The sequence below is a fragment of the Mobula birostris genome, chromosome 31 (assembly GCF_030028105.1).
Source record: "Mobula birostris isolate sMobBir1 chromosome 31, sMobBir1.hap1, whole genome shotgun sequence".
Lineage (NCBI taxonomy): Eukaryota > Metazoa > Chordata > Chondrichthyes > Myliobatiformes > Myliobatidae > Mobula > Mobula birostris.
The window spans coordinates 20,693,635-20,720,181 of NC_092400.1; the positions used below are offsets into that span (position 1 = coordinate 20,693,635).

At 42.4% G+C, this 26,547-nt stretch overlaps 1 protein-coding gene across 8 annotated transcripts in view; it reads left to right on the forward strand.

The window, feature by feature from the left end:
* Nucleotides 1–673: 673 nt before the first annotated feature.
* Nucleotides 674–26,547, forward strand: part of cux2b (cut-like homeobox 2b) — a 361,816-nt gene continuing 335,942 nt past the window's right edge. For 5 of the 8 annotated variants that reach the window (XR_011883734.1, XR_011883735.1, XM_072248032.1 and 2 more), the window contains exon 1: nucleotides 674–1,026. Coding sequence is in view for 4 of the 8 variants with exons in the window: in XM_072248032.1 (XP_072104133.1) it covers nucleotides 964–1,026 (63 nt within the window). In the remaining 4 variants the exon portion in view is untranslated. The other 3 variants (XM_072248034.1, XM_072248038.1, XM_072248037.1) reach the window with 3 other exon arrangements.

Sequence of the window (26,547 nt, forward strand, 5' to 3'; positions counted from 1 at the left end):
TGATATAACACCGACTGACTGATCGATGTCGGTGGCGCTGCCCGGAGGCAATTTGCAGCCTTTCATGTCGCCGCCTCAGAAACTAAAGTGGCCCCCAAGAAATTGCACACATCAGTAATCAGCGGGAGCAGGCTGCCTCTTTATCGCCTACGGTGTTTCACTGCGTCGTCCCTCTAAAATGTATTAAAAGTAAAAAAAAACTTAAGACATTTGCCGAGGACTCTCTACTCTTTCCCGGAGAGTTGACGATTACCAAAGCCAGAAGTTAGTTACTCGGCATCCCAGGGGAGTAACTGTCTCAACCCCTTTGTGGGAAGATTAGACATTGTGATAAAGTTATCCCTTCCCAATAAAAAATTCTCTGCCGCTCCACTCGAGTAAATGATCACAGGTCCCTTTAAAGCACCCTCATTTAAATCTAATCGATTATTTATTATTATTCTATAACAATAATTCTTTGCAAATTGCAATAGGGGAAACTCCTACCGAAAGTTGTATCATTGCTATCACAAGCGGGACTCTGCAGTCGGAACGTATTTTGTACACAGCGACTCGGATTGAAAGTTAAACATCAAAACATTGCATATGTCAATGGGATTAAAAAAAACCCATATGTAGTCTCCCTCCTCCCGTGTGTAATATTGGAGAAAGTGCTGTAATTTGCTCAGATTTTTTTTACATGGCCCGCCCACTGATAATTGTTCACTTTGCTGGATAATAATCTGATCAAAATCAAGTGCATTCTCTGCGAGAAAATTAAAGTGAAGTTCAACAAAGATAAAAGCCAGGAAGAGTTTCCTTTAAACAGATGGCCCGGGAGCTGGGCGCCCTAGCCCCTGTGCCGGTCACTGTGTAGTTTCCTTGCATTTCTATCAAGTGGCCAGTTGAAGCGGGAATCCAGCCCGGATATTTAGTAGAGCCGAAGGAAAATAAAGAGAAAATATCGCTTCAATATCCCCCAAGATGGCCGCCAATGTGGGATCGATGTTTCAATATTGGAAGAAATTGGATCTGCGGCGGCTGCAGGTTAGTAAGGGGAGAGCCGGCTTACCGCGGGCGGAGAACGGGACAAGTACCCGCTGTACTGACCGCGGCCTGAAGCTTTGGCGCGGCACTTTTGCGGGCAGAAACTCACGGCTTCCGATTGATACGTATTAGAAATTGATCTCTGCCTTTGTTCAGTTCAATCATCGATCAGCGGCGCCGCTAACATGGTGCTGGCTGTCGGGCTGCGCGCCGCTCCTGCCGGCCACTGAGCGAGGAGCTTCCCCCCTCCGTCCCCCCAACACACACACATCGCGAGTGGTCCGTGCAGTGTGCGCGGGGTCTTCGTCTTATTATGTTTAGGGAAATAGCTTTTTAAATAAATAGGGCAGGCGGATCATTCAATGGCTCTCCATTGGATTGTAGAAATTAGCCTTGCTACCGTCTGGTTTGCTCGGTACAGTCGCGGTTTACTGACTACCAGTACTGGCTTGGTTTATTTCAACAGAGATCAGGAAAATTAATCGCTTGGGCTATATTTCCTAAATGTTGTTAACTTTTTCTCCCCCCGCCGCTTCTATTTACGATTTAACCACGTTAGCGACATATGCCGGAATGCACTTTCATTTGTAGTTCATCTGCAGTATCGCAGTGGCCGTTCGCTTGTATGGAACTTCTGCGGCGGATTAATTAGATAACTTTTGTCTCTAGTAAACGGTTATTTTTCTCTTCTCTCCCCTCCCCCTCCGAATGGACCGTAGTTGCCACGAGAGACGAGGAAATCGACGAAACTGCGATTTGAGCTCTTATTTAAAGAGCAGTTAGGGACGTTTTTTTAATGTCGCAGCCACTTGTGTTTTTGTAATCTTTGCCGAAGACACGGTCTTCGGGCTAATTTTAGATTTCAAGTGTTCCGGTTCCAGTCAACGCAACTTAGGCAGCAGACAATTGTCTCTATCGCTTCTGGTATTGCCATGTAACTATCTGCGGGATTGGGTAGTTCATCTTGGCTGTGTAATTTTATTCGGTTCCTAATGTTTTGTAAATCAAAGACCCCGGCACTCCGAGATACCAACACTCAGTATGATTGATGTCTTGCAGCATAGGAAATGACAAGTCCATTTCAAACGAAAGGGAAAAGGCTGGGGGTGGGGGTGATGGAGAAGAGTTTACAAGGAGGGAATAAAATATTGCCTTGGGTTTACCTGAAGTTCCTACCGTGGGGCAAGGGTGTGGCGGGGAGTTTATTTTAATTTGGGCTGGAGTTGCCGGATGCAGATTGGTGGTCTTTTTTTTAAATCTGCCCCCCACCCTAGCTGTTTGCTGCTGTCTTGTTTCACTGGGATGTTGTGAATGTGTTGGGAGCTGGGAAGTGAGCAGCCGTGTCGCCTTGGTCAGGCCGGATCTGTTGGCGCCGCCCCTAGACTGGGGAGATGGAAGGTGACCTTGCTAGCCTGCTGCCCTCCCTGAAAGCGAGCCTGTGAGCCTCCAAATTCTTCTGTTTGTTTGAGAATCACATGCCTGCAGAGTTGAAGAGATTGTTTATCCAGACAGCAGGTGAACTGAGCACGACTCATGCGACCGTCATCAATTCGGAGTGTAGGTTTGAATCTGTTTATAGTTGCTGTCGAGCCGGTGGGTTTCTCCCTGCACCCCCACCCTCCCGATTTTCCAAATTTGGGTGAGTCACGTCAGTAAGTGAAAACTGAGGACATTTGAGAAGTGAGAATCGCAGAATTTAATGTCTTTTTCACAGATTAATTAATAATTTGCAAGTTAACTATTTTTGATTCCTATCCCCTTCCCTGAAAAGTATTTTAAGATAATTTTTTCCTCACCAACGGTTAGATCACATTAAAATAACTTCAGTAATTTCAAGTTTCAGAAGTTTCCAATCACTTTTTTTTGAAAATAATTTTTTTGGAGGGAATTATTTCTCAGCGGGGAATTGAAGATTCCAAAAACCAAACACCAAAATACTTCAGAAGTGGAATGAACAATTCTGCAGCTTCATAACTTTTAAATCGCTGATCACATTTTTATCTTTTTAACGTCAGATTAGACTCTTTTCATTTGCCACCTTTCCTTACTTCCCCTCCCTCCCCTCTTTAAAGAACCGATCTTTATTGGGGTGTGATTCTGTGGAGTGTTAAAAGCGGGCATTTTTGATGAAGGGGGGGGGTATCAGGGTTAGGTTGGTGATGTCCAGTTGTCCTTTCCAGTAGTAGCTCCTGGATGATGATGGTCATTGAGTGGGGGAATGCTGGCCGTCATTTTGTGTGTGTGTGTGTGTGTGTGTGTGTGTGTGTGTGTGTGTTTTGTAAACCTTAATCGGAGACAATACACCAGTTGCAATGAACCTATTCTTGTGTGAACTAGACTGGAATATTGCTGCTTGGATCAGGAATGAGCCTTTTATCCAATGTTGTACTGGAGGAGCTCCAGGGGTGTTTGTGAAACTGAACACATTAACTAAGATGCATAGACTAATGGTTTTGGGATTATTTTGTCTCATCAACTTAAACATGAAGGGCAACATTGTGTAAGTTGTCTGTGGGCTTCCATTCGAACTGTTATATTTTCTAACTGCACCGTGGTGGTTTATTATAAGATGAAATGGGACAACAGTAGTTGCTGTCTTTATCCCATGTACAAACATTAACATCTGGTGATCACATTGAATGGCGCTGGTTCCTTTTGCATTTCAGTACTTCACTTGTCAGTCTTTAAAGCTGCTGATGTTGACTCTGTTGAATGTAACCTTTTTTTTTGCAGGTTTTTTTTTGCTAAGTTCCTCTGGTGAGTGGGGAGTCCATTTCTAGAGTAGCAATACATTGCCAGGTAGTGTTGGGAGACTACTTCAGGGAGATGTTTGCAGTGAGGTTGATGGAGCAGTTATCTGTGACCAGGATGAGACGTTTTTCGTTTCAGGTGATCAGCCAGGTAGCCTTGTCCTGGGCTCCCCTTTCACTGTGTAATGTCAATCTAAATCTTTTTTTTGTTTTAAAAATGGTACCTTCAAGTTTTTGTTGAGCTTCACCGTTTGCTGAGTTGGGCATCCAGCATTTGCTTTGTTAGATCTGCATCAGATCTACTCCACAGTTGATAGTAAGGAATGCTGAGGGGCTGGCGGAATAGCTGATCTGTTGCAGGACAAGTGATAGATGTTTTTTCAGTTTGTTACTTACTAGAATTGAAGATGTTTTGGGTAATTTTTAATGAGTAGTAAAATATTTGACTAAATTTGCAAGTGTTAATTAAATGTCAGATTTTTTTCATTAAAAAAATGAATGGGTGATGTGCAAGACAGAAAGGCAAATGGCAAGTTTCGTTTAATCTAATTTCTCCATTTGCCTTTACTAATAAATTGGATTGTCACAGAAATGTTGACAGTGTCAGAGCATGGGTTTGGGAAAAGGGAATGATGCAGTGGGTTAATCTGATCAGAAGTTGTGACTTTTTTTTTAAAAGAGGGGGCAGTTCTCTGAAGAAAATATTACTTGCCCAAAATTTACTGATTTGTGGAAGTGAGATGCATTAAATTTAAAATCACTGTTTTTAATGAAGTTTTTAATAACTGAGCATGTAATCCAATTCTAGACTGAATGTACCCATTTTGATTTTTGAATATTCATTTATGAGAGGGGTCGGAATGGTTAAGTTTGGTGTCACCGGGAATTGGTGTTGATTTGTGATCTAGTCTAGATGGATACCTTGGCACATCTATAAAACTTTGTGTGATGAACTACAACTAATATTGTGGCATGAGACCAGCAACCTGAGTTTGCACAAGTGAAGAAATTAAACATGCTATAATTGTTTTGGAGCAGTGCTGCTTTTAAAAAGGTAATGTCTAACTGGTATAAAGCATTTCACGTGAAGGTTGGCTTTAAAGATGTACTGACTGTTAAATTGTAACTGGACTGATAGTCAGGATGGAATTGAGTTGTTTTGCATTGCAGATCTGACCTGATAGATTCTCTCCAATGCCTAAACAAATCCTGATAAACCTTGCGCAGAAAGAGGTTTTGTTATTTTGACATCCTTACTTTTGAATTTATCTGTTAACTCAGTGAGACCTTTGGTTAGTTTAAATGATATTAATGTTCAGTGGCAATGACGATTAATAATGGTGTCTATTAAATAATTAATAAGGACATAGTACATATTTTTTGATTCTATGTCATTGTACAATATGCCATTCCGTATATGCCATTACAGACTGTGTTCGATGTGTAACAGGAAATTTTGAAATGTATGTGTGAGTTTCTATTTTGCTGAATGTTAAGTACTTTTGGGAAAAGTTATTTTGGACTTTGATATGCAAGCGATGTGGTTTCCACAAATAATAGTTTTTAAGGTTGAGACGAGAAAGGACAAATTTGTAATTCCAAAGCACATTTTGTGAGTGGCCCATTCTTAGTATCGAGCTGGAATAGCAGTGCAGGAAATGTGGGTCCCCATGCGGCTGTGAAGTGAGTAACTAGATCATCTTTTGGATGCCAGAGAGAGAGAGAGATCTGAGATATAACATATTTTATACCTGCCCTGGAGAGATGAATATGCTTTGTTCAAATGTCTCATTGGGAAAACAACCTTTCAAAGTCTTCAGTATTTCACAAGATCTAGCTAATACTTGTTCGACAGCTTTGAGTTGGGCGAATTTGCTTTCAGTGGGCAATGGCTGATGCTAGGAAGGGTGTGTGTGTGTGTTCCACATTTTTACTCAGTTATTTTTTCCTATCTCCACCTCTGCAGGTGTTGCTGCTTTGGGGAGCAGCTTTGTTGGAGTATGTAAGTAGCTGGTTTCACTGAAAGGTTATTTGTTATCAAAGTATTTATCCAAGTACAACTGGGATTCTTCTTCTCCAGACAGCCACGAAACAAAGAAAGAACATGAAAGTCATTTAGAGGGAAACATCAAACCCAGCCCCTCCCCCCACCCCCCAAACAGCATCCCGATCATCAACTCTCAAACCCCTCCTTCTGCAAAAAAAGGAACAGAAACGTCGATCCCTACCCCCCCCCCCCCCGGCACAAAGCAGAAGAAGAACTTCGACTCCCAATCCCCTCATCACCCCGCACAAAAAAACTAACAGAATGCCATAGGAACATCAACCCTCAAACTCTTCCCTTTGCACAACAAAACGGAAAGAAGTGGGCGCAAAGCACAGAATATAAAAACTATTAAGAAAGTCCACAGTCCGTAAACACAATAGTCCAATCCATAATGCAGAACCACGGTAACATCCTCCATCATCGAAGAGTGAGAGTTGCCGCACGAGTGCTGAGAGGCCTACCCCCCTACCACAGCGACCTCTGATGTCTTTTGGGAGGTGTGTGTGTTAGTATTAAGTGGGCTTGAGGTGGGGAATGTAGAAGACAGAGGCAGCGAATCATGGTTCAAGGCACACAGCATGTACGTAGTGTTTATTCCAGCAGGATCCTTCAGTTAAGGTCAACCAACACCCAACCTGGGATCAAATTTGATGCTTTTCCTCCCAGTGTCACAAGAGAGCATGTAGTCCTCTCTGGTACTTTGTGACTCTCTTTAGCCTATGGAGTCTGTACCAACTTATCAATCTGTGTGTCTTTGGGACTTGGAAGGAAACGGGAGAACTCATGAAAACCCCACACAGCTACACAGAATATTCAAACACCTAGGCCTGAAACCTGAGCTGTGAATTCCACGTGCTGACATCAATAGATGTAAATTAGTACATTAAACACTAATGTGTTGTATTCTAATAGATGGCTGGACTGAGGTGACCGCAGCAAATATTATTCACATGTTGTCTGGGTTGCTGATTTTTTTTATATACCAACCAATTCTACAGAAGGTAGCATTGCGCTGTTTTCATCATGTGACCTTGGACATCAACCTGGAATGTGAAGGTAACCTTAAGACTTGGGGAAGGAAGCCAGTGGTTTGGAATTTCTTCTAGGAATTACTACAGTATCATATTTGCCTTGTAGCACAGGCCAGGTTGAGAATTAGTTGCATGCTTAATTTGAAATATCATGCACTCAAATTGAATGTCTCATGTGCAGTGCTACCGGGAAGTGTCATTTTCAGCTGACAAGGGAGGGGTGCTGAATAATGTGCTATTAGGTTTAAAACAAAATAGCTTTTCAGTCATTTAAAGTAAATTTGCATTTTCATGTGTTGGTATTGTCACATGCACTGAGATGCAGTGAAAAGCTTGTCTTCCATACTGTTCATACAGATCAAATCGTTCCACAGTGCTTTGAGATAGAATAAGGTAAACCAATAACAACGTAGAATAAAGTGGAAAAGCGACCGGAAAATGCAGTACAGGTAAACAATAAGCTTTAAGATCATAGCGAGCTAGGTTTTGAGGCTGAGTCCATCTTATTGTACAAGACGTCCATTCTGACTGTTAGCAATGGGATAGAAGCTGTCCTTGAGCCTGGTGGTGTGTGCTTTCAGGCTCTTGTATCTCCTGCCCGATGGGGCAGAGGAAAAGAGAGAATGTCTGGGATAGGATGGGTGGGCTTTTTTGATTATGTTGGCTCTTTCACTGAGGCAGTGAGAATTATAGACAGGAGGCCATAGGGGGAGGCTGATTCCTGTGATGTGCTCAACTTTCTTGAGGACCCCTGCAAACCTGTTGCCATATCAAACTGTTATCGTCCAGTCAGAATCCTTTCTGTGATTTATCTATTTATTTTTTTTTGTAAGGGTCGGCAGGGATGCATCAGATTTCTTTTTACCTCCTGAGGAGGTAGAAGTGCTGTTGGTCTGTCTTGTCCATGATATCATTGTGGTTAGACCAGGACAGACTATTGGTGATGCTTGCTCCTAGTAACTTGAAGCTCTCAACCCTCCCAACCTTAGCCATTGATATATATGGGAACATGTGCACCATCTCCATTCTTGAAGCCGCGTTTTGTTGATGTTGAGGGAAAGGCTGTTGTCATGTTGCGAAGTTACCAATCTCTTTCTCTACTCCGCCTCATTATCTGAAATGTGGCCTATTATGGTGGTATCATCTGCAAGCTTGTAGATCAGGGGTTTTCAACCTTTTTATGCCATGGACCAACGCCATTAAGCAAGAGGTCTTGGACCCTGGGTTGGGAACTCCTGTTATCGATGGAATTACAGCAGAACCCGGCCACGCAGTCATGAATATACAAGATTAAAATCATTGTGAACAAAATTTTTTAAACTTTCAATGGTTGATTTCTCTTGGGAAAATTCCTTTTGTTAAACATCTAACAAAATTATTGTCAATTGGTTAGGTCAGTTAGTTTACAGTAAAACTGAGGATCTTTCCAGTAAACAGTAGTTTCACCGTATGAAGAACTTGATTTCCACTTTTATGACACTGGGGGAAATTTGTCTCCTACACTATCTGGATGTAAGTGTGATTGCCAATTCTGGACCTCTTTTTGGATAGTTTAGTGTTGGTCTCCCCTATGGTGCTGAATTTGGACCCTTTTTTGCTTGAGACCCCTTGTGCTAATAAGGACACAGTTTAATTATTGAAGTTAGTGAACAGTAAAGTTTCAGATTTGGCACAGGATTGGTTACTGTTAATCTGCACAAGCAATGCAAGTACAAGGAAAGCAGAGAGAGAGTGAGTGGACATGTTCAGCTCTGTATATTAACTACTCTTGACAAGTAACATTTGTGATCAACCAGGGCTCCCAGTTAGCCTCTGTGGTGGCTAAATTGTTACATTACACTTGCTTGGACTTGATTCCAGTCTAACTCTGAGAGAAGGAATGCCATGACTTCATCCTTTACCGTTGGACAATCTCCTTGAAAGTTGCCATTTGCTGAGATCCATGATGGTTCAGGAATTCATAAACCAGGGTATCTTGATTTGTGCAGCAGAGGCATTGATAGGTGAACCATATCCTAGAATCCACAAGTTGGTGTTACCGCACTGTTTTTCCAGTGTCTCCCTGCTGGAGTGTAGGTGTGGACTAGATTAGCTACACGAATAGAGGCTTTCCGTGACCAGATTTACTGTCATGGTTCATGGATCAGCGGTGACTTGCTGAGGCTTTGGGCAATTGTGAACGTCAAGGCAATGTGTAGGGGCAGGTGGGCACGTGCATTTGTTTTAGAACATGGAGCATCACAGCACAATACAGGGTCTTTGACCCACAATGTTGTGCTAACATTTTAACCTACTCTAAGATCAATTTAAACATTCCCTCCTACACAGACCTCCATTTTCCTATCATCCATGTCCCTAATGTGTCTGCCTCTACCACCAGTCCTGGCAGCACATTCCACGTGCTCACCACTCTCTTTCTCCAGAGAAAGCAGGATCTCCCAGTGGCCACACTTTAATTCCACATCCCATTCCCATTCTGACATGTCTATCCCCGGCCTCCTCTGCTGTAAAGATGAAGCCACACTCAGGTTGGAGGAACAACACCTTATATTCCTTCTGGGTAGCCTCCAACCTGATGGCATGAACATTGACTTCTCTAACTCCTGTTAATGTCCCACCTCCCCCTCGTACCCCATCTGTTGTTTATTTTTATACACACATTCTTTCTCTCACTCTCCTTTTTCTCCCTCTGTCCCTCTGAATATACCCCTTGCCCATCCTCTGGGTTCCCCCCCCCCCCCTTCCCGGACCTCCTGTCCCATGATCCTCTCGTATCCCTTTTGCCTATCACCTGTCCAGCTCTTGGCTCCATCCCTACCCCTCCCGCTTTCAAATCTCTTACTAGCTCTTCCTTCAGTTAGTCCTGACGAAGAGTCTCGGCCTGAAGCATTGACTGTACCTCTTCCTAGAGATGCTGCCCGGCCTGCTGCATTCACCAGCAACTTTGATGTCTGTTGCTCACCACTCTGTTCATTTTTAAAAAAAAAGTTGCCTCTGACATCGCCCTTATATTTTCCTCCAATCACCTTAAAATTACACCCCCTCCCCCCCCATGAGCCACACAGCTGGATTTTGTGTTTGGAGATGCGCTTGAAGTGTGTGTGTGTGTGTGTGTGTGTGTGTGTGTGTGTGTGTGAGAGAGATTTGCAGCAGGGGCTGTGACATATTTGATTCTGGTTGGAGGGAATCCACTTTAATGTTAGCATATCCTCCTTGCATTTGAAATAGAAGTGGTGAGATAGTGTTTATGGGTTCTGTGTCCATTCAGAAATCGGCTGACAGGGGAAGAAGCTGTTCTTGAATCATTGAGTGTGTGCCTTTGGGCTTCTGTGCCTCCTCCCTGATGGTAGCAATGAGAAGAGGGCATGACCTGGGTGATTGGGGGGGGGGTTCAAGATATCCTAGATAATACGGAGGCTAGTGCTTTTGATGGAGCTGACTAATTTCACAAAACTCTGCAGCTTACCTGTGCGGTAGCCCCCCCCCCCCACCGCCCATACTAGTCAGCTCTCCACAGTACATCTGTAGAAATTTGCAAATGTTTTAGGTGACTTACCAAATCTCTTCAAACTCCTAATGAAGTATAGTCCAATGTCATTGCTATTTGCACACCATCTAGTAGTTTCCTAAACATCATCTGTGCTCATTTCTTTGCATACTGAAGTAAATCATTGTCAGGTATGTTGCATTTCCTCTCTCGTATTTGCGATGTCTTAATGTCTGCACGCTGTTCCCATCGGCTTTTCCAATTTCAAGAGTTTTTCTATATTGAATGCCACTTGTAAGTCTGTCAAGGTTACGATTGTACTGTCTTGGCAGCGGGAGCACCCAGAAGGTTGACAATTTTACGTGAGCGTGTGCAATTATGAATGTGAAGAACTTGCAATGTTAAATGTTTGTAGACACTACATTTTTAATACATTCTAGATAAGAACTAACACCAAGATCATCAGATAGAGATTAAATCGTGCCTGCTTATTCTACTCAATTATTCTCTGCTGTCAAGTTCTGCCTCACTTGAAGACATGTCACTCTAGGTCTGATTTCCCTGTTTCATGTTACAGTGGGAGAATTCCTGGTTGGTTTGTTCTAGTTACTGATTTGCTTGGTCGTTTGCATAAAATATTCTTATTGTCAATTGCCTGTTGAAAATTAAGTTTAATTTGGTATCCAGGTCATTAATGAACAATTAAATGAGAAGCTGAGTCAGCAATAAAGGTCTGTTCCCCTGCCCTCCATAATCCAGTGTTATGCTTCAGTTTATTTTTGCATGTTTATAAACAGTACTTGGTCCTCTCTGCTCAAAGCAGACTTCTCAAACATGGAAACATTAAGCAGTGTGGAATTGTTAAAACCGAAGCCAACTGTCAAATTGAATTATCAAATGGACTTTTTATTAGAAACTTCTTTAGGGCTGAAAGGAGGAAATAAAAGGAAAGTGCATAATGTGAATAAACTGGTGGTGTAAAGCAAATCACGTAGCAAGTTTAGGTATAAAGTGCAAGAACTAATGTCCCAAGGCAGTCCTGGTATGGGAGGCAGGATGGGTACTTTCATTGCAGGAGGTGGACAGAAACACTGGAAGTTTGTCTAGATCAAAAACAGTACTGGTTTAAGAGACTTAAAACTTTAAACAAAAATTTATTTAGCGATACAGCACAGATTAGGCTCTTTTGGCCCTTCAAGCCATGTCCCCCCAGCAACCCCCCCTCCCCCGACAAACTCAATTAATCCTAACCTAATCATGGGACAATTTACAATCACCAATTGACCTGGGAGGAAACCGGAAAACCCACAATTCCATGGGGAGGATGTGCAGAGGCTCCTTACAGAGTGGCGCCGGAATTGAACTCTGATCTCTGGGACGTCCCAAGCTGTCCTAGCTTCCGGCTAGCTGCTACGCTACCATGGCACCCTTTTGACAAAAGTGCGAAAGTTAATTGGTTACTGGTAATTGTCCGGTGATTAGGCTAGGATTAAATGGGGGGGGGGGGAATTGTTGGGTGGTATGTCGCGAAGGGCCTATTCCACCCTATATCTCAATAATAAAAATTAAAAATAAAAGAAAACCTGAAGAATTTCATCATCTGTTTTTTTTTCCCCCTGTAGTGGAAAGCTGATTAAGTATACCACCTCTCATCTAAAGGTCCATTGGTTGATTATTCCATAAAGATAATTCTTTCATCTGTCAATATTAAACTTTCCACTGTTATTTTTCAGATATTCAATTTGGTTTAATTTGCCTACGGTTGTGTTGGAATGCCTTCATTTAAATATTTGGGCAGTAGGTTTTCCTTTAATCCTTTGGTAACTTGCCAATGCATAGCAACTTGTTAGTAATGTCCTGTGCATCCCAAATTTTGACTATGAAGGAATTAAAAATCCTGCAAAATAGTGCAAATACGTCGACGATTCAGTCAATTAGATCTCTTCCCTAGCTGTCTTCCATACGCATCAGCGTATGACAGCAAGCTCAAGGAAGCTTGTTGTCAGCCTTCCAAAGGGTGTCCAGTGTCACTTGTATGAGAAATATCTGTTGGTAACACTTTTGCCTCCTGAATTGGAAGGTTGTGACCTCCGTTGCAGTCCAGAAGCTTAGACACATAAATAAAATCTGTCTGTGTAGTACGGAGGAGTGTCATATGACAGTTCAAAGTAACTTTATTATCAGAGTACATATGCTGTTGTATACCACCCTGAGATTCATTTCCTTGCAAGCATTCACTGAAAGTAGTAAGTACCAATAGAATCAATGAAAAACAGCACACAAGACAGACAACCAATGTGCAAAAGACAGCCAACTGTGCAAGTACAAAGAGGAAAAGGAACAAACATAATAAATTTCGATAACATGGCATGAAGAGTCCTTGAAAGTGAGTGTAGAGATGAGTTGTTAAATTGAGGTTCTGGATTTTGTAGGCACAAACTATTCTCCCCATTTTCTTGATGAAGGGTCTCGGCCCGCAATGTTGGCTGTTTACTCTTTTCCATAGATGCTGCCTGGGCTGTTGAGTTCCTCCAGCATTTTGCGTGTGTGCTAGTTACTTGGATTTCCAGCATCTGCATATTTTCTTGTCTCTCCACTGTCCTGGCCAGTATTTACACCCAATCGTAAATGAACCAGATGATCTTGATCATTCATCAAATTATTGTGTGAAAACGTACTGCCGTGTTTCCAACAGCTGTCAATACGTTGGTGAGGCTGCTGCTGAAGTATTGTGTGCCGTTGTGGGTGGAAAGAGCGCAGAAAAATTCGCAAGGGTTTTTACTGGATCTGGAGGGTCTGAGTTAAAGGAGAGGCTAGATAGGCTGGGGTTTCTTTTCCCTGGAGTGTAGGAGATGACCTTAGAAGTGTACAAAATCATGAGTGGTGTAGATGAGGGTGAATGGCTGTGGTCTGTCTTTTTCCTCCCCAGGAGAGGGGAGTCCATATTTAGAGGGTGTAGGTTTAGAGTGACTGGATTGAAAGAGAACCTGAGGGGCAAGTTCTTCCAGAGGCTAGTAGGTATTTGGAGCAAGCTGGTAGAGTGGACACAATTGCAGCAAATAAGAGACATTTAGTCAGGTGAATAGTTAGGAAGGTTAATGAGGGATGGGGGCCAAATGCTCAGCTATGTAACTTGGCCAGCGGTGGATGATTTGGGTTGAAGACCCTGTTTCTGTGCTGCATAACTCTCACTCTGATATTTTTGATCCTTCGGTTAAATTTGAAGAAACTTGGAAACCTTTTATGCAACATTTTCATATGATGTAATTTGACCTTCCCAAATCTTCTTTATTAACTTAAAATACATGAAGAGGAGTAGAGTTGACAACATTACTGGACGTGTCTGATTCAAGATATTGGTCTAGCCCTGTTTTGTTCTGTTTGCTTTTTTTTTGGGTTTAGTATTCAGTTTTTTCTTTTGGGGGTTTTTCTTTGTTTATATATTTTCTTTTTATTTCTTTTTTCTCTTTATGACTAATTTCATTATGAGTTTGGAAGTCTATTATACCTATGTTACTTAAAATCTTCTTTGTATATGTTTAAGATTATTCCAATCTCTTTGTATCAGCATTGTTACTGTGTTTATAATTTTGAAAATTAATAAAAAGATTTAAAAAGAAAGAACTCTCACTCTATGTGATTTCAGTGACTACATTTTCACTCAAGGAGTGTGGATTTTGACAGATGAATGCATGGCTGAGGAACTGGTGTGGGGGCAAGGCTTCAGATTTCTGGGTCATTGGGATCTCTTCTGGGGAAGGTGCGACCTGTATGAAAGGTACGGGTTACACCTGAACCTGAGGGGAATCAATATCCTTGCAGGCAGGTGTGCGTGAGCTGTTTGGGAGGAGCTAAATGAAACTAATTTGGCAGAAGGATGGAAACTGGATTGATAGTGCTGAGGATGGGGTAGCTAGTTTATAAACCGAGGAAGTGAGACTCCTAGCAAGGAGAGGGTGATGACGGAGCAAAATTGCAGTCTGTGGGATGAGTTGAAGTGTAACATGGTGGGCCAATGGAAAAGGGTGATGAATACAGGACTGAAGCCGTTTATATTTGAATGCACGCGGTATGCAGAATGAGATAGACAAACCTGTAGCAGAGTTACAGATTGGCATGTATGATGTTGTGGGCACTACTAAATCGTGGCTGAAAGATGAACTTAACGTCCAAGGATGTATGTTGTTTTGAAAGGGCAGGTAGATAGGCAGAAGGAGTGGCATGGCTTGGTCGGTTTACAAAAATATGAAATCAAGGTGATAGAAAGAGGTGACATAGGATTGGAAGGCGTAGAATCATTGTGGGTAGAGCTGAGAAACTGCAAGGATAAAAAGACCCTGATAGGTATTAGATACAGACCTCTGAACAGTAATAAAGATGTGGTTTACAAATTACAACAAGAGATAGAAAATGCATGTCAAAAAGGGCAATATTATGAACGCCATGGGGGATTTCAATATTGAGGTAGATGGGGAAAATCGGGTTGGTGCTGGATCCTAAGAGGGGGAATTTGTAGAATACCTATGAGATGGCTTTATAGAGCAGCTTGTGGTTATGCCCACTAAGGTACCAGCTATTCTGGATTGGATGTTGTGTAAGGAACAGAAATTGATTAGAGAGTTTAAGGTAAAGGAAACCTTAGGAGAAATTTAACATAATCTGATAGAATTCACCCTGTGGAGTAAAGGTAATAACAGAGGTCTGAGAGAGGAGCTGGCCAAAATTGATTGGAAGGGAACACTAACAGGGTTGATGGCAGAGCAGCAATGGTTGGAGTTTCTGGGAGCAATTTGGAAGGCACGGGATAAATACAGCTCAAAGATGAAGTAGTATTCTGAAGGCAGGATGACACAACTGTGGCTGACAAAAGAAGTCAAAGCCAACATTTAAAAAAAAACAAAGGGCATATAATGGAGCAAAAAAATAGTGGGAAGTTAGAGGATTGGGAAGCTTTTAAAAGCCAACAGAAAGTGACTATAAAAGTCATAAAGAAGGAAAGGATTGAATATGAAGGCAAGTTCAGCAATGATATTAAAGATGATACTAAAAGTTTCTTCAGATACATAAAGTGTAAAAGAGGGGTGAGAATGGATGTTCGACTGCTGAAAAATTATGCTGGAGAGGTAGTAATGGGGGACAAAGAAATAGTGGACGAACAGAATAGGTAATTTGTATCAGTCTTCACTGTGGAAGACAGTAGCAGTATGCCAGACGTTTGAGTGTGTCAGGAGGCAGAAGTGAGTGAGGCTGTACCTCTTTCTAGAGATGCTGCCTGGCCTGCTGCGCTCACCAGCAACTTTGATGTGTGTTGCTTGAATTTCCAGCATCTGCAGAATTCCTCGTGTTGCCATTGCTGATAGGTCTGAAGGTAGATAAGTCAGCAGACCAGATGGTCTGCACCCCAGGGTTCTGAAAGAGGTGTCTGAAGAGATTGTGGAGGCATTAGTAATAATCTTTCAAGAATCAGTTGATTCTGGCATGGTTCCGGATGAATGGAAAATTGCAAATATCACTATATTCAAGAAGGGAGAGAGGCAAAAGAGAGGAAATTATAGGCCAGTTAGTCCGACCTCAGTGGTTGAGAAGATGTTGGAGTTGATGTTAAGGATGTGTCTTCAGGGTACTTGGAGGCGCATGATAAATTAGACTGAAGTTGGCATAGCTTATTTAAGGGAAAATTTTGCCTGAAATCTGTTGGAATTCTTTGAAGAAATAATAAGCAGGATTGACAAAGGAGAATTGGTGTATGTTGTGGTACTTGGATTTTCAGAAGGTCATTGAAAAGGTACGACGTGAGGCTGCCTAACAACTTAAGAGCTCATGGTATTACAGCAAAGATACTAACATGGATAGAACATTGGCTGGTTGGCAGAAGGCAGAGTGGGAATAAAGGGAACTTTTCCTGGTTGGCTGCTGGTAACTAGTGGTGTTTGTTAGGGGTTGGTGTTGGGACTGCTTTTTACATTATATGTCAATGACAGAATTGATGGCTTTGTGGCCAAGTTTGTGGGTGATATGAAGGTGGGTGGCGGGACAGGTAGTATCGAGGAAGCAGAGGTGCCCCACAGAAGGACTTAGACACATTAAGCGACTGGGCAAAGAAGTGGTAGATGGAATGCAGTATTGGGAAGTCTTGCACTTTGGTAGAAGAAATAAAAGAGTAAACTATTTTCTAAATGGAGCGAAAGTTTAAAAAATCTGAGGTGCAAAGGGATTTGAGTCCTTGTGGAGGATTCCATAAAGGCAGGGGAGTCTAAGACCAGAAGACAGGATATCAGAATAGGGGGACCTCCATTTTGAATGGAGATGAGGAATTTCTTTAGCTAGAGGGTGGTGAATCTGTGGAATTCATTGCCGTAGTTGGCTGTGGAGACTGTCATTACGTATATTTAGATTATTGATTGGTCGGGGCATGAAGGGATATGAGGAAAAGGCAGGAGATTTGGGACAGAGAAATGGACCAGTCGATGAAATGGTAGAGCAGAGTTGATGGGCCAAATGGCCTAATAACAGCTCCTATATCTATGGTCTTTTTTTTTGTTCTACTGTGAATGCCTGAAAGAGAATGTATCTCAGGGTGGTATATGGTAACGTACACGTTGCCTGTTATGCTGCTGGCCTTTAGGGTTCTCCATCGCTGGCGATGGTCAGGGCTTCCTTCATGGTGTCAGTCACTTCCTCTTGGGTTTTCATTACTGTCAGCCATGCAAGTCCTGTGTGGAGAGTCAGGAATACTGCTGCACTCAGATGTAGAAGAACTCTTCGTTTCTGTTCCCATAACAATTTTGTTTTACCAGTCAGGGTTGTTAGCCTGGAGGACTGGTGGACCATTCTTAGTCTGGCCTCTACCCTTTAACCTGTTCGGCATGGGTGACCCCACCAAGAGCCAAAATGCAAAGCCTTGACTCCAGCCAACATAGCTCTCCTGGTCATTGAGGTATGAAAGCCTCCAAACCCAACGACAAAGTTGAGGTTTTTGAAGGAACATACACATAATTTGTTACTAAATTTACTTTGAATTCTGAAATTTAGTCTTTTTTAACTTTTAAAAAGTTAAAGCTTGCCACAATTTATACCTCTAAATTTCTATTTGCCTATTCTGTCGTACTGCAAGGTGATTTTCTGAAAATACGTTTCATTTGTGCTGGCAACTATTAGTGTTGGTGCTTTATGGCTCCAGCAACTCGCGTTCAGTCCTGACTTTATGTGTTGTCTGTTTGGAATTTGCACATTACTCTGTGACTGTGTTGGTTTCCTTTGGGTGATTTTGTTTCCTCCCTCAACCCAGAGATGTTCCTTTATCCTCTAGAGTGGATGAGTGGCAAAAGGATTAGGAAGGGAATGATGTAAGAGAATATCTTGGTGGACCACAGTGAAATCGGGTAATGGGATTGTCCAGCAAGGAGCAAGTGGGCAGAACCACATCCTTGATCTGGCATCCTAGTTAAGAAGTTGGATATCGTTAGCAAGAAAATCCTCGGCTTTGCGTGTTTCAGCGGCCGGGGAGAGGTCAATGGCGCTCGGGAGGCTGTGTCGGAGAGGCTGGTCGGAAGCTTGAAGTTTTTCGGACGGATGGACTCAGTGTCGGCTGTGTTCGGCTACTTCCAAGGTATCGGAAAGTTGACGGTGCCTGGAGGTTTATGGCAGGGAGTTTCTCCCTTTTGCCGCCTGCTATTGGGGACTCTGGAGTTGATCGACTTGGGACTTTGAGACTTTTTTTTTTACTGTGCCCATGGTCTGTTCTTCATCAAATTATGGTATTGTTTTGCACTGCTGTAACTATATGTTATAATTATGTGGTTCTGTCAGTGTTAGTCTTTGGTTTGTCCTGTTTTCTGTGATATCACTCTAGAAAAACATTGTATCATTTCTTAATGCATGTATGCATTTCTAAATGACAATAAAAGAGGACTGGGTGTTCTCATAATCTAATCTAAAGTTCAGTTACTGAAGTTGCCCTTGAGGAAATGGTGAATCATCTGCTTGTGAGCTCAGTGCTGGGAAGAGTGAGCAGCTTCAAGTTCCTGGGGGCCAGCATCTCAGAGGATCTCTCTGGGACCCAACACATTGATGCAGCCATGAAGAAGGCATACTAGAGGCTCTACTTCATTAGGAGTTTGAGGAGGATTGGTACATCACCAAAGACTCTTGCAGATTCTAGTGAATGTTCAGTGGGGAGCACTGACTGCCTTTGCATCACCGCCTTGTATGGCAGCTCCAACGTGCAGGATTGAAAGAGGCTTCAAGGGGGTTGTAGACTCAGCCAGCTCAGACTCGGGCACAAGCCTCCCTACCATTGAGGGCATCTTCATGAAGCAGTGCCTTAAAGGTGATATCCATCATTAAAAACCCATCAGCAGCCAGGACATTTCGCCATCAGGGAGGAGGAGGCACAGGAGCCTGAAGACCAACACTCAACATTTTTGGGAGCAAGAGAAAATCTGCAGATGCTGCAAATCAAAGTAATACACACCAAGTGCTGGAGAAGTTGGCCTGCTGAGTTTTGTGTGTTTTCCTCAACATTTTAGAAACCACTTCTTCCTTCTGCCATCAGATGGTCTAGGAGCACTACCTTGCTCTTTTACACTTTGTTTCTAATTTACAGTAATTGTGTCCTACTGCCGCAAAACAACAAATTTCACGAGGTACAGTATGTCAGTGATAATAAATCCAATTTAACAATTGTATTTTTTTTTTGGAGGGACATGCTGTGGGCAGAGTATTTGAAGATTTAGACTCGCATTATGGCAGAGCTGTGATTGTTTTCAAGCCAAGATGGTGGGTGACTTGGGTAGTTGAGGGGTGGCTTGCTGTATTGACCATTCCAGTTTTTAATGTCTCCTGTTCTAGAAAGTTCTTTGAAGGTGCCTGCAGTGCATTATTGTGTTTTTTTTAATGTTCCTAGCTGCAACTTGCACTTTGGATTTGTCTTAATTTTTTTTTTGTTTGCATACTACTTTCAAAGGTTTTCAGCTTTTTAAGGATGCTGCTTTTTGCAACTCATCAGAATCAGGTTCATTATCACCGGCATGCATTATGAAATTTGTTAACTTAGCAGCAGCAGTTCACCAACCTAGTTTCATTTCATTATCTGGTTTATATATCTATTTGTAATTTTCTTTCCACCCCACCCCCCAATACATTTTGAATGTGGAAGGAATTGCAGGCCATCATTATTGTTAGATCTCTGTTTATTTTCTGATCCTTGGGGTTCTTCCAGGAGTCAAAAAAAAAACAACTGGCGAGCAATTTTACTTCCAAGATTTCAGTTTATTTTAGAGTACAAACAAACATATATAAATACTAGGCAAACTAAATAAAGAGCTGAAAAATAATGACGAGGCGAATTAATGCTGAAGGATGTAAGGCAAAGGGGGAAAAGATGGCGCTTCTGAAAAATCTATTACTTTTTTTAGATAAGATTTTAAAAAAAATTCCTTGGATATGAATGAATTAATTGGCTAAATGATTAATACAGGCAAAGGGGCAGCACAGTAGTGTAGCGGTTAACACAGTACAGGCAAGCTGGATTCAATTCTCACCGCTACCCGTAAGGAGTTAGTACCTTCTGCCCCGTGACCGCGTGCCAGGGTTTCCTCCGGGTGCTCTGGTTTCCTCCCACAGTCAAAAGACGTACCGGTTTAATTGGTCACTGTAAATTGTTCTGTGATCAGGCTCGGGTTAAATCGGGGTTTGCTGTGCAGTGTGGCTCAAAGGCTCCACACTGTATCTCTTTTAATTAATTAAAACAATTGCATCACGTGGGCAGTGTGCTAGTACTGGGCCAATGAATACTGAGAACGGTGATGAGCTGCTAGTTTAGCTGCTATACTGCTTTCTGCCAGAGAGTGAAAAATACATGAGTTTGTTTTAAGAAGTACATATCTTATAAAAAGCATTATTAAAAAAGACAGTGGTTTCCAACACTCCTGATTGTCTGTGGTAATATTCTCACCTACTGGTCACATAAATTGTACTTGAAGATGTTCAAAGCACTTTTTATTCATTTGCTGCAATTATGTCTCTTTCATTAAAGTAATACTTCTGTGCATCTGGAGCCTGACAAGTGATGTGCCATGGGATTGTTTTGCATGAAAATCAGTGTTTTATGATTGAAGAAGTGAAAGAGGATACATAATTATCTTTAATATTACCTAAATTATTATATTGATAAACAGTCTGCTGCTTTCGTGAATATTTTTCATAAGATGGGTGGATTACACATGTCTAACTTTTCTGACATAAATTTGCAACGTCATGTCCCAATTCTGGGAGGAGGAGATTATGCCAAAGGACCCGCCCCCTCCCCCAGCAGTGTTGTCATTGTGATGGCCTTCAAGAAGATAGCCACATTTGACTGGGATAACTATAAGATGTTTCCCCGGTTCTCTGGCACAGGCAAACTCATCCTAAGGGTCTGCTCAAATATCACCTCCCAGACATGGTAGAATAACTCCCTAATTGCAAAATTGATTCCGTCCATCAACAAGCTTAAGAGTGTGATCATCCACATGTAGCAGCTCCATAGGAAAATACAGGGAGCCGCACCAATCACTGTAGGTGGCCTGCCACCATCTTGCAAAAGTTAAATGAGAAACACAGAGAAGCCTCAAGTCCATTCTGCCCATCTGTAGCAAGCTTGCACCCCATGAAGGACTTCTTAAGTAAGGCACCTTATTCCACAGAACTGGAATGGAAGCAAGTTGGGGCAGTGGACTTGCTCTCTTCACAAATGATATTTAAATGAATTTTAAGTTTGCCATAGTTGTTGTGGATCTTTTTACTCCAGAGCCTCTGATCAGAATACCAAGCAATTTTACGTTCAAATTGAAGATTAGATTAGATTATGAGGACATGCAGTCCTCTTTTATTGTCATTTAGTAATGCATGCATTAAGAAATGATACAATATTCCTCCGGTGTGATATCACAGAAACACAGGACAGACCAAGACTGAAAAACTAACAAAAAACACATAATTATAGTATATAGTTATAACAGTGCAACAATACCATAACTTGAAGAACAGACCATGGCACAGTAAAGAAGTTCAAAGTCCCTCGAAAGTCCCACATCTCATGCAGATGGGAGAAGGAAGAAAACTCTCCCTGCCATGCCTGACCACAGTCCGACTCTGAGTCGTTCGAAAACTTCAAGCTCTGATCAGCCCTCCGACACTGAGTACTGAGCACCATCTCTGCCGAACGCATCGACCCCAGCCTCAGTCACCAGCAGCAGGCAAAGCCGGGGATTTTGGGGCCTTCCCTCCAGAGGTTCTCAATCGCACAGTAGCAGCGGCAGCGAACTGGGCATTTCAGAAATTTCTCCAGATGTTCCTCTGGTTCTCACGTCTGTCTTCATCAAATCAGAATTGTGCACGACATCCTACTTACAAATACGATATCATTTCACCAGAGAGGCTACGCACGCTGTGTCGCGCCGCCATCTTCTCCTCCGGGTCCTATATGCAACCAAGAATATCAGGAAAGGTCATTCAGCTAATCGAATCAGTGCATCAATGCATAATATGCTACAATTTACCTGAACCTGTGGCCTGTGACTTTTTTTTTTTAGCCCATCCAAAGATCTGTTCTTTGAACAAATTTAATGTACTTCTCAATATTTGACTTAATTTCATGACTGGAGCCTGACACGGTCGTTCTGTTCAGAAACTTTGAAGCAGGTGATCCTGGTAGAACTGACAGTTTCTTGGGAAGACCGGATTGAGGAGGCATTTGAATGTAAGAAAGCCAAATACCGGGAGCTGGTTGAGTGGTGCCAGAGGTGGGGTGGAGGGTATGATGTGAACCTATCGAGGTGGGGCGTAGAAGTTTTGCTGGCTGCTCTCCTTGGCATTACGAAGGATGCAAAGATGAGAGTCATCGAGATGGTCACAGAGGCTGCTGAGTGAGCTTCCAGATGGCTATGGATCGAGAGGTGTGACCCATTGACCACTGCTGCGGGGACAGAAGACAGGGCCTGATCAACCCTGACTGGGTCACCTGGGCGAGGGTGTCTGATGTTGGATGACCCCAGGTTACTTCACTGATGATGTGTCCCAACGCATCCTAAGATGTATCTCAGCTTTGTTCATTCCAAAAGTAACTTCTGATTGTATAGTGCCTTTTTAGCTGTAATGTTTGTAAGGTGTTTTTGAAGTAGCATTGGCTTAAAGAATGGATGCGGCACTAAAGGGGGAGGTCGGAGAAGGCTTTATTTACTCCATTTAGCTTAATCTGCACCACCTTCTATCAGAGGAGACCCCTGAACAAATTTGTTTTTAAAATCTAAACCTGACATTTCGTGTGTTTTTCTTAAAGACTTTTGGGATCCATCTTGTTGTCCTAATTTGAATCCTTTAATGATTGGGTTGTGGTGTTATCTTTTCAAAAGGTCAATATGGACAGAGAAATGTATACAATATGCATCCTGAAATTCTTTCTTCAGCTCAGTACTTCATAACTACTGATCAATTTTTTGTTTGATACATCACATCATTGCACTAGTGGAATGAACACTGCGAGCTTGATTGAAGCAGTTTTGGAAGTTCATTGGGCAGATTTCAAGTTGTCCTCCGGGGTGGTTGCTTTTTGGAATTCGGGTTCTACATTTTGGGCTAAACATTGTGATCATTTGAATGAGAGAGCTACAGGAAATTTAACCACATTTTCTTCGCCTTTGGAGATTGAAGGAAGCTAAGAACTCCAATTACTATCCCATCACTGTGGTTCGATTCCTGCTGCTGTCTGTAAAGAGTTTATACATTCTCCGCATGGCCACTATTTGGGTTCCTCCCATGCTCCAAAGATGTACGCTTGGGCACGTTGGCACTGGAAATGTGGTGACACTTGCACAATCCTTACTGATCTGATTTGATGCAAACAATGCATTTCACTGAATGTTTCGAAATACACGCAGCAATTAAAGTTAATCTTCATTAAAACATGAATGGTAGCAACCAACCAAATATTAATTGATTTAGAGCTCACTAGCCCGACTTTTGCAATTAGCATTGACTTGTCAGTATTTGCCACTGACCTCAAATTGGCTTGGGGAGATCCAGCCACCTCTGTGTGAATTTTCTGTCTCTCGGTACTGATTGTTGTTGGACTTCTGGTATGTGTTCTTTAAGCAAACTCAGCGAGCAGCAGAGAAATCCTCCAAAGAATGTAAAAAGTGCGCATTTTACCAGAGGAGAACCTGGAAGAGGGTGCAGTGTTAAAGTGTGGACAATTTAAATGCTGGCACAGATGGACTAGAAGCCAGAGTGTCAGGTACTGAACGAGCATCAGGCTGATTTCACTCCCTCTCCTGACGCCGAGGCTATGAACTGATTCGGCTGCTGTGCATTTCTGCCCCGCTGGTGTAATAACTGGGGACCGAGGCTTGGCTTGGGCCTACTCCGGTTGCTATGGGTGCGGATCTGGGAGTCAGTCTGGTTCGGGATGCTGTTGGCTTACACTTATTTTTCTCCTCCGTACAGTGGTTTTTGGTCTTTTTAAAAATTGGGTTATTTAAGTTTCTTGCTTTGTGGCTACCTATAAGCAGACAAATTTCAAGGAGTATAATTTATACCTTTAATAATGCACTTTGAATCTTTTAATTTTTAAATGATTCGGATTGATTAGCAATCCACATACTCTTTTATTTTGGGGCTAGAGAGGTGGTAGTACAGGTCTAAAATGTAGGCTGCATCTCATGGGACAAAGTCAGATGTTGTTAAAAACAGATGTTGTAAAGTTCCCCAAAGTTCTCATTTTAGGGAACTTTACAATAATAGTAAGTGTGTAAAATTCCTGTCTGATCTAGATTGATTGATTTATTTATTTACTGAGGTCTTGGTAGAGATTTGCAAAGTAGTGCTCCCAGAGGAATTAATTTGTTATCGGAAGCACATCAAGAAATTGACCGAGACACAACACAGGCATTTCCGCCAAATATTACACATCAAGTGGCAAGAGAGGGTACCAGATGTAGAGGTGCTCAAACGTGCTGGGACAGTCAGCGTAGAATCGCTCATTACAGCTCAGCTGTGTTGGACTGGTCGTGCCACAAGAATGAGCGATGATCATTTACCCAAAGCTGTTTTCTCTTGCGAGCTACTCGAAGGAAAGAGGAAGCATGGTGATCAGAAGCTGCCCTACAAAGATGTGCACAAGCACCAGATGAAGAACACCAACATGAATGTCAACACCTGGGAGAAAGATGCTTTGGACAGAAGAAGTTGGCACTGCAATGTCAAGAAGTCAATCCCAGCTATCGAGGAGAAACGGCAGAAGAAATATGAAGCAGGTCATGAACGCAGACATTCGGTGCTAGACCAGTCAAATCACAAATGCAACTGATGTGGGAGACAGTGCCGATCCAATACTGGTCTTGTGGCCCATAAACGTGCCTGCAGAGACTAAACTCTCAGCACAGTCAACATCGAAATCGATGGACAGCCGAAGAAGAGGAACTTGTTCCAAAAAATGCAGTTGGTACATTACATTCTTGGCTCTATCAATTGAATATATTTTCTTACAAATGAGTCAGTGACACTTGTTTGGTCCTTGAACAATGCAATTGAGAAGTGTTGCACAGGACCCAGCCTCTCAATGTTAATATAATCTCCACATTTTAATCCTCCTGGTGTCTAAAGTAGGTCTCTTGAACCAGTTTGTTTTTAAGATTGTAAACATGACTTTTTTCAGCTTGTCTTGTGCTCTTGGATCCATCTTGTCTTAAAGTGAATCCTTCAATCTTTAGATTGTGTTGTTGGTAGTGGCAGGATCCTAGGCAGAGGTTTTCCAAAAATGCACCAAGTTTTGGAGCGTCCCTACACGTTGAAATATGCCAGTCGGTATTCACCTGCGGACACCGCTTCACACAGGAAGACAGAATAAGCTTTAGACAGATAGAAATGCATCTTTTGCCATTCTGCTCATCATTCAGTAAGGTTTGTCTCAGTTAGGAACATCAATCAGATCAGAGCTGTCTGCTAGGCAGCTGATTGAGGCAAGCCTGGATAATGACTATCGCATCCCTTTCTGGAATTTTGCTTTCACAAGTGCATGGTCCCTGAGGTGGTGGATTATCTTCTCGTCTTTGGGCCAACATGTGGTGGGATTGAGGCCCCAACTCTGACAGGGAGGGGCACCTTTCACTGCTTGCCAAGCGAAGACCCGCTGGCTGTTTTTTGTGTTCTGGCAATGGTGTCCGATGGCTTTTGAGTCTGGTTGGGGAACCATTCCACCATCTCCACTGTTCCCTTCTCCCATGAGGCTTGAAGGATATTCTACACCAACTGCTGCCTGATGTCTTCCTGCAGAAGCCTTCCTGTGAAGGATGGGTAAGCAGCAAGGTCCGACTGAACGAAATATTGTGCAGCAAGGAGGTCAGAGTTCACGCTTTGCAGTAGATAGGACCTTGGTGTGGTGCTGTACTCTGACTCGGTGCACAGCTTTACAGAGTTACATACAAACCTGGCCATCAGCATGTGGATTATGTTGGGCAGTGATTTATTTGTGTATTTTTTTAAAAACAAAAAATCTTGTGTGATAAACATATACAGAAGCAGAAACAGTATAAAACTTTTAGGTTCCTGTTCTGATGAAGGGTCTCGGCCTGAAATGTCGACTGTTTCGTTTCCGTAGATGCTGCCTGACCTGCTGAGTTCCTCCAGTATTTTGTATGTCAAAGTCAAAGCAAATTTTGTCAAAATACGTATATATCAGCATATACAGTGCTGAGATACATTTTCTTGTGGGCATTCTCAATAAACCTATAGAATAATAACCAGAACGGAATCAAACTTTAGATTCCTGGTCATTACATTAATTAGTACTTATGTACTTCTTTTAAAACCATAAGCGCCATTGGTACTTGGCCCCAGAGGTGAAAACACCATTTCATGATGTTGGGTAGTGATTTTTATTTCGGAAGTATTTTTTCATTATGAATAAAGTTTTTACTTAGAAAAGAAAAACAGTGCAAAAATGCTTGTTACATTCATGGTTGTTGCATTCAGGAGTAGACATTTTTTTAAAAAGTTGAACGCGAAGTGGTGCGGGTGGGTGTGTTGCGCCTGGCAGTGACAGGCTCTTTTGTTTGTGGGGGCTGCCCCACTCTGCCCCTTCATGTGGGGGTAGTAAAAGGACCTTTAGACGTGGTCCTTCCCACGCAGAGACCTAACATGCAACAGGTTTCACTGTATCCCTCAGCACGT